At 47.2% G+C, this 8407-nt stretch overlaps 1 protein-coding gene across 3 annotated transcripts in view; it reads right to left on the bottom strand.

Annotated features, from left to right (window-relative positions):
* The window catches only part of NAXD (NAD(P)HX dehydratase), a 47714-nt gene extending 41395 nt beyond the window's left edge, over positions 1 to 6319 (bottom strand). For 2 of the 3 annotated variants that reach the window (XM_084515190.1, XM_084515192.1), the window contains exons 1-3: positions 5907 to 6268; positions 4551 to 5357; positions 3137 to 3508 (exon numbers count right to left, since the gene is read on the bottom strand). In XM_084515190.1, the coding sequence (XP_084371316.1) occupies positions 3137 to 3508; positions 4551 to 5357; positions 5907 to 5991 (1264 nt within the window). In that variant the 5' untranslated portion in view covers positions 5992 to 6268. Of the gene's footprint in view, positions 1 to 3136; positions 3509 to 4550; positions 5358 to 5906; positions 6269 to 6291 lie in introns of those variants that run through there. The other variant, XM_084515191.1, reaches the window with a different exon arrangement.
* Positions 6320 to 8407: the final 2088 nt, after the last annotated feature.

The raw sequence follows: 8407 nt of genomic DNA on the forward strand, positions 1-8407 counted from the left end.
TTCTCACTGCTCACAGTCCTAGCTTAGAGCTCAAGTACAGAGAGAAACAACAGCCCAAAATAGTTACATGTACATTTTGCAACTCAACTATCGTCAATCTGAAATCACTTCCATAATTAAGCTCAACTGAAATAGGTACACTCAGTAAGGACTAAGCACATCCAGACACGGAGCAAGCACAGAACAGCTCAAACCACATTTTATATTTATACCCTACCTTATTTTCACTTCCCCTTAAAGACTTCCACACCTCAGCAGAATCGGGGCCTAACTCACTGCTCTCATTTTGGCAGGTGGCTACGAAGCATAACGCAAAGTCTTTCTGCAAAACTATAATCCATTGCACTAGATGCAGCAAGCATTACAAAAATAACACAAACAAGTTTGAGCTGTAACGCAACTACTGATCTCTGATGCAAGGTTACATTTGACACTATGTATTAAAACAGCTATACACTCCAAATGCTGTATGCTCAAATTACTGTTTCAAAAGACTACGAAAATTGAGCAGAAAATAGTGTATCAGCAATTACAACTAAAGCAAATTAACGTTTACCTATCACGGGACAAAACAGAAGACCAGTACTTACATCAATGACGGTTTAACTATAAATTGCAGTAAATAAAGAATAAACTCCTGTATTTCAACAAAACTCATTTACTGTACAAGTTTGTTGAGAAGAGTGGTTTATTTAAACATTATATTTTACTTCTTCACTTTATCCATGTTTCTTTTTTTTTTTTTTTTTTTTTTTTACAGATCTCCAGAAGTATTTCAAGGAACTGCTGCATATTTATAGAAAATTACATAAAAAATAGCTCCCACAATTGTCCTGATTTCCACTTGCACAAAATTTAGTAATCCCACCCCTCAACCCCAAAAACTGGAGGAGAAAGAAGAGAAAAAGATGTGCCAGAAAATTTGGACATAATAATGAAAAAAAAAGTAATAAGCAAGAAAACTCTATCTGCACGCTATCAGCAGAAAGCATCTTTTTCTCCATCCTTCACAAAATCTAAACCTAAGCCTAATCATCAGCAATAAAATGCTTTAGTATTCAATAATAATAAACACTCCTTGCTATCTTTTGCTTCTAAAATCCTCCTATAATACAGGCATTCTGCTTCCACTGATGTAAAAATATTTATATATATATATACACACATATATTCACGTGTTGGATTACGGCCAATGTAGCATTGCAGCAACCCCTAGTAAAACAAAACACTCATCTCCTCTGGAAATAGGGCAGATTAATTTCTTTAAATCACACCTCGTACATTAACTGGTTTTCAACCTCACATTAAACATCCATATCGTACACCTTAGGAGGACTTGAGAAACTCCTCTGTTCCTTTGCTGCTGATTTTTGTTCGTTTGTAAATATAAAGTGATTATGTAATAAACAAGAAGAAAAGGGAATCATGCTGAAAGACATTCTTTGTGGAGCCCCACTTACCTACATAAACACTAAGGCATATTTAGCTATCAACAACTGCAATCCTAACTTCTTCAAAGATGTGTTGCCTGAAGCGTGATTTTTCACATTACAAACACTTTCTTTCACCTTCACCATTTGAAAGGTTAGGAACCTGAGTTTCTCATTACTATGGTTAAATATACATAAAGCATTTTTGCACAGTGTATTACAGCTGTACAACCTGTATGGTGAAATCCAGCAGGAGAAACTAGACTGCAGTTTCGATCCCATACAAATGATAAAACTCCTTCAACTTTTGGCAAGAAAAAGAAACATTTTAGAAGCAATGGTAAAGCCTTGTAGGTACCATCACCCCAGCTGAGCACCTCAAATAACTTCCTTGGAGATTTTCTAAAGCACTTTAGGTTTCCTTTCCTTTAAAAGTAAAAGCAGTGTTTGAAACACAAAATCCATAAACACGCTGTAATTTATCAATAAGTCTTTTGACATAGAGTATTGCTACTGATCAACTAGCCGATCAAGAAGAAACACAACTGAGTCACCTAGCCTAAACCTGTACAGGCCTGAACACACAGTTCCTGATCAGTTTTACAGGGAAATGCTAGAATATTTAATATAGAACTGAAAAGGTTTCAAGGTCCTCTCAAGAATCAGAGCATGCCCTTTATGTTCTGATGTGCAGGATTATTATTCTATGCTGTGGATTTGGGTGTTGTTTTTTTCTTTTCAAACCACAATTTCTCTTTCCAGCAGTGTGAACTTCAGAATTAGAACGAGACTTGTTCCAAGACAGCAGGCTACAACCACTGAGTCCCAAGCTGACTCTGGTTTCAGCACTGACAGAATACCCGTTTTCCTCCTGCCCATGAAGTCTACCTCCACACACAAAGAGACTATGATAAAGAAAAATGACACAGAACCACAGAGCTCAGAAGTCTGTTAATGAATGCTAATATCTGATTATCAGCTTCTGGGCCACATGTAAGTTACAGAAGAAAAGGTCTGTGCATAAACACCAAGTCTAGAGTTCTTGCTTTGCCTTCTTCTCTAAAATAAATTCAGGCCCCCAAAGAGTTTATAGATGAACTGGTATAGAATAAAAATACATGCCAGTATTTCCATCTTGTACTGCGCCTACTACAGTAATATGGTGTTTAATTAAAAGATAGGATTCAGAATACATATTTAAAGAAATTTATTTTAAAGCTGGACTTTAACATTTGGCTTACTTGAGCGTAAGCAAAATTCAAGTCTTTTCCCAACCCTGGAAAAATGTATGCATATCCTTAATTTCACACACTGAGTTAGGCTGCTAATTTCAATAGTAGCAGAATTTCTGCTACAACATATCCATTTCCACATCCTTTTCAGCAAACGTACTACTTGTCTTTTATATATAAAACTTCTCCTAACTTTGTTTTACAGACACGTGAATGTGGAAAGAACTCCCCGATGTTTACAGGGTTTCAGAAGTGTTACTTCACTCATTAGAGTTTGTTATAACTAACGCATCTATGTTATATAATCAGTACAATGGTGCAAGTGACAATTTCGCTTTACATCAGACAGACACCTTCACCACGGTATTAAATAATTCCAACTACCTTTTATTTTGAAAAGCTGCTTACTAACAGGGCTTTCACATCGAACCTTTAAAAAAACACAGCTTTTATTTATGCTATAGAAGGAAGTACCTATCGGTGGAGAAAGTGCTGCTGTCACAGCATTATAATTAAAGTTATCCCCATATGAGCGATGGTTTGCCCTCTGAGGTGGACTCGCTGGTATAGATTGTGACCTTTGTGATACCGTAGAAGAAATTCCTGCCAACATCTGTCCCAACATCTGTAACATCTGGAGCTCTCGAGCATGCTCAGCTTCACGACGCTTGTCCTCAATTTTGAGCCTCTGCTCTTCGTATCTGTAAAATTTCTCTTCTGTATCCACGCTCTGTTGCAGAAATTTTTCCATCATTTTATCCAACGTTAAATTTGCATGGCGTTTTTTTGATCTTTTGGGCTGATTGAGAGGTGGAGTAACAGTAGGAGCACTTATTTCTTTAAAGCCTAAAACAAGAAGAGAGAGAATTATCTTTCTGGAGGACTAAGAAGAAAGCACCCAAAAAATCTCCCTGCGAGATGTGGACCTAATGTGTCACTAAGTTGTTATTCTTCTCAGTGAGAACTGTAATTATTTCAGATATTTGTATTTCAGAGTACCAAAGCAAAAAACCTCAAGCTTCTACAAAGTCGCAAAGGTAGCACAAAAATCACGCAGACATCTTTTAATTGTTGTAGTACTAAACTTCAACAATGGGAGTCTTTTTGATCTCGTAAAAAGGTTTAAGTGAAGGCTATTAAACAGTAGAGGCTCATTTGTGCATTGCAGGTAATTACATTAATCTAAATTGAGTTTCAGTCTGTTGGCATTCTGGATTTGCATTTCAAAAGGACATTAGTGTAAACAACCCTTTGATGGGGTTTATGTGTAAAAAGAAGGTTGGTTAAACGTCAACCAATTGGCTGATTCCTCAGTGATGTCAACTGCTGAGGACAGGTTCACGTTTGTATTAAAAACACGGCTCTAATCTAGCTTCAAAACAAACAAATAACGCTGCCCCCCCACCTCCACGACACACACACAGAGCCGGGGGGGAAAGAAGGAGAGGGGAAGGGGCAGGCTTTATCTGAAGACTTCTCCTGTCTGCCAGCAGCCTGCTGAACTTGGAGGCAGGCTTTCCGAAACAACCCAAGCCGTTAATTACGTAAAAGCTACCCCTAGCTCTCTGGCCCGTTTCTGCCACAATAAGCAGATTTTTTCCAGGCATTATCTTCATCATCATCGTAATGCCGCTTAGCGGGACCGCACGTCAGCCGAAGGGAAGGGGAAAATCCTCCGGTGAGAGGCGCTCCCTGACGCCTCGCCTCACCTCCGCTGCCAGTCGGCTTCCCCCTGCTCAACCCCAGCCAAACCTCCTCTCCTCGGGGCCTCCATCCCAGCGGCGTCTCCCACCTGCTCCCCTCCCGGGCACCCTTGGGAGGCCTGGAGGAGGCGGCAGGTTCGGGAGCGAGGCAGAAGCGGCCGGAGGGGAGGCCGCCCGCTACTCACCGTCGCCCGGCGGCACCGGGATGGCGAAGGGGGGACACTCCACCTTGATGGGGTGGTCGGCGTAGGACGAGCACTCGCCGGAGTCCTCGGTGAAGTTGTCGCGGGGGGACTCCAGCTCGCCGTCCTCGTCCAGCTCCGTGTCGACCTCGCGGCTGTTGTGCGGGGTGCCCGGCGTGGGCGGCCCGCCGTGGGGACCCAGGGGCTGGGGGCCGTCGGGCAGCGGGGCGGCGGGGGGCTCGGGGGCTCCGTCGGGGCCCCCCCTGCAGCTGAGGATGCGGTCCATCTCGTCGTAGTACTTGCAGATCTTGCGGGCGTGCCCGTTCTTCTTCAGCCCGTCCCGGGCCTGGTAGTACTGCCTCTTGAGGCCCTTGATGCGGATGCGGCACTGCTCCGGGGTGCGCTCGAAGCCCAGCTCGGCCAGGCGGCACGCCACGTCCCGGTACACATGGCTGTTGCGAAAGTTGCCGTCCAGCGCCGACTGCACGTCTGCCTCCCCCCAGATCTCCAGCAGCGCCCGCGTCTCCAGGTCGGACCAGAGGAAGCCCCGCGTGTTGGTGATCATCCTCGGCCGGCCGGGGTCACCGCAATGGCCGCGCGCCGGGGAGAGGAAGGCAGGGAGAGGGAGGGACGGAGGGGAGGAGGAGGAGGAGGAGGGAGGGGGCTCAGCGCCCGCTCGCCGCTCGCCCAGGGGGCGCCTGCACCAGCCCCGGCCCGGCAAGCGGCGGGGAGCCGAGCCCCGGGACCCGCATCCCAGCCCGGGCCGCCGCCCGCACGCCAAACTTTTCCCGGCGCCGCCGCCGCGGTCACCTGCAAACAGGGAGGGAGGGTTCCAGGGGGGTGGGAGTGGGATACAAAAATAAAAAAATAAAATAAAAACCCCCTTCCCCCGCCGCTCGCTCGCTCGCTCGCCCTCCGCCGAGAACAACGAGGGAAGAAAGGAGGCGCAGCCGCCGCCGCCCCGCTCAGCCCAGCGCCGCCGCTCCCCCGCCCCGGGCTCCTCCGGGAGCAGCAGCAGCAGCAGCAGCAGCAGCAGGACGGCGGCGCTGCCCGCACTCGGAGGCCCGGCTCATGGCAGCGCCTCCCTCCTCCTCCTCCTCCTCCTCCTCCTTCCTCCTCCTCCTCCCCCCCGTTCCTCCCCCTCCCTCCGCAGAGGAGCGCGGCTGCCCACACGGGCACGGCCACCCTTGCACACGCCATCCCCTCGCACACCTTGCACACCGGGCTGCCCGCGGGCACACGCACACCCCCATTTTACGCCCACCCCCATCCCATCCCATCCCAGCAGGTGCCCTCCTGCTCCGACCCGCTGCGGGGACACCGCAGCCCCGCGCCCTCCCCCGGGGGCTCCCCGCTTACCTCGCCGCAGCGCGGGGCCACCACCACCGCCACCACCGCCACCACCCACCGCCGAGCGCGCAGGCAGGCGGCGCACCCAACTCATGGGCTCGGCTTCCGCCTCCGCGCCGCGCCGGGGCCGGGGCCGAGCCGCACCGGGCAGGGCAGGGCAGGGCCGGGCTCCGCGGCCGCCCCTGCCCGGCTCCGCTCCGCGCCTCCCCGCGGCGCCCCGCGGCCATCCTGCCCCCCGCCGGCGGCAGCCAATGGCGGCGCGGGGCCGCGCCGAGGCGGTGGCCGCGCCGGTAATGGCCGCCCGCGGCCCGCTGGCAGGCGGCTGCCTCAGGGCGGGCGGCCGGGGCGCTGCCCGGGGTTGTCTCCTCAGCGGTGAAAAACGCAGCGGAATTACCGTTTTTATTCATCGCCGCCAGCCTGGGGAAGCTCCTCGCCACCCTCATCTCCCCCGGCTTTCCGGGGAAACCTCCGATTCGGGAGCGTGATACGCGGCGGGGTTGCTATCTATATCCCAGACACGTCATCTTAGAGCAGGGTTCTTGTAAGATTTTCTTTAAAACGCGCCCAAGCCGGTGGAAATACCCACTAGTGTTCATCTCTGGTCCTACAGCACCTACATAGTCAGCGCAATACATCAAAATACAAGAAAAACCGAAATTTTTAGGCACGAGATACCTGAAACATTAAAGCTCAAAATATTCCTAATTTCTGCCCTACGCTTCTGGGTATTCCCAGCAAGACTGTTGTTAGTAGCTCAGAAGAGCTTCTGGCCTAATTAGAAGTAAGATGTCAACGTCTCGATCAATATTTTGCTAGGATGAAGACAGACAACATTGTCTTTTACAATTTTTCTTTACACACAGGATGTGGACAAACAACCTGCTATATTTGCCTGGACCAAACCCAAACAAATGATTTGTGCCCTTCAGCTTTGGAGGCATCGTTTTAAAAAGCCATGCTGTCTGCAAATTGCAAGACAGACGAGCTGGGCTTTTAATAATCCAGATCGGACAGTAACACAGGTACCGAAGCAGAAACTTGGATGACTGACAAGTGCACTGTCAAGTTTTAATTTGTTTGCTGAACAAACTCTTCTATAGGTCCCGGTATCTGATATGATTTTAAAACTAATACCAGGCCAGTGAAACTTGCCTTGTATTCAGTCAAGCACAAGTAATGCTTTTTACCCTTTGGTTATTTGACTGTACCACAAACTAAAAGATAGGTTCAATGGCAGATCATGCTTAGCTTTCACATGAATTCTAGCCCCCAAAAGAATTACCAGACTGTTGAACATCACGTTTCTTACACACATTTTGATTCCAACTAGAAGAATGAAGGCAAAGTAGATTTCCTGTAATGCCAGCACCAATTTAATGTCCAGGAAAGAGGGGGAAACGAACAATGCAGATGTCTTTTTTGATCCCATCAAGTATTTCTAGCTCCACTAAAAACATGTTTTGTGCCCAAAAAAAAGAAAAAAAAAAGAAGAGAGATAGAATTGTAATGTTGTTCTTCACTGTCTTCTCTGGTTTCCTTCGTAGCAGAGTAAGTTCTGATGTTTTAGAACCCTTACTATTTTTTGGGGGATCAGTGGTGTTTCTGGGACCCAATTCTCAAAGTGGAGAAGAAAACCTAAAGGTTGTACTATGTGCTTCCCATATGCCAAACTTGTTCATGCTGTTATACACAACCCTTAACATCAACTAATCTAGTCTCACCATACTTGAACTGTGCATTAGCAAACACGAGTGTAAAACCTTTGAACAAAACGTATTGCCACTCTTCCAACATTCTACTGCTCTGCATCTAACTCTAGTTACATTATTTTCGTATTGTACTGGCTGCTATTTCCATACATTGTACAGTGTGAATCCACAATTACTAGTGCCATCTCTGAGCCCAGCATCAGGACTGTTACTTAACTGGGGGATGAGGCAGGAAAAAAGAGCCATTTATAGAACTACAGAAGATAAAAGGTAGATGAGGTGAGAGTTCACATGCCCAACAGAGAGAAAATGCAACTGCAAGAGGCACTGATTTCTTTGGGTAAATACTGTGTGTGTGTTTTTTTTTTTTACTGAGTTCCCTTTTCTGACAGGTCCGTCCATTTGTCTGCTTGTTCATCTCTCACATGAAGGAAGGGAATGACTGTGCAAACTTCCCTTTCATACTTTGGATTAAAATCCTTCTTGCTTCATTGCTGGTTTCTCTGTTGCTGGCCCCTAGCTCTTGATGTCAGCTTTCAGTTCCAGCATTTTATCCCTTTTGTAGCTGCACTGTCACTGCAACATAGCTTTCTCATTAGTGGAATTATTACTGCAAAGAAAAGCTGGACATCATTGGCCTACCTGAGAATTTCCTACTCCTGCCAAAGCAGACAAGCAATTGGAAGTTTTACTTAGTAGTAGGTGGCCATGGTCGCTGACAGCAGTTGCTTGCTGAGAACAGAATGTATATACAGAGATGAGGTGAAATATGGGCTGTAAGCTAGATGTAGAGACCCCCAG

This window comes from Aythya ferina (genome assembly GCF_964211825.1).
Source record: "Aythya ferina genome assembly, chromosome: 1".
In the NCBI taxonomy this organism is placed as follows: Eukaryota; Metazoa; Chordata; class Aves; order Anseriformes; family Anatidae; genus Aythya; species Aythya ferina.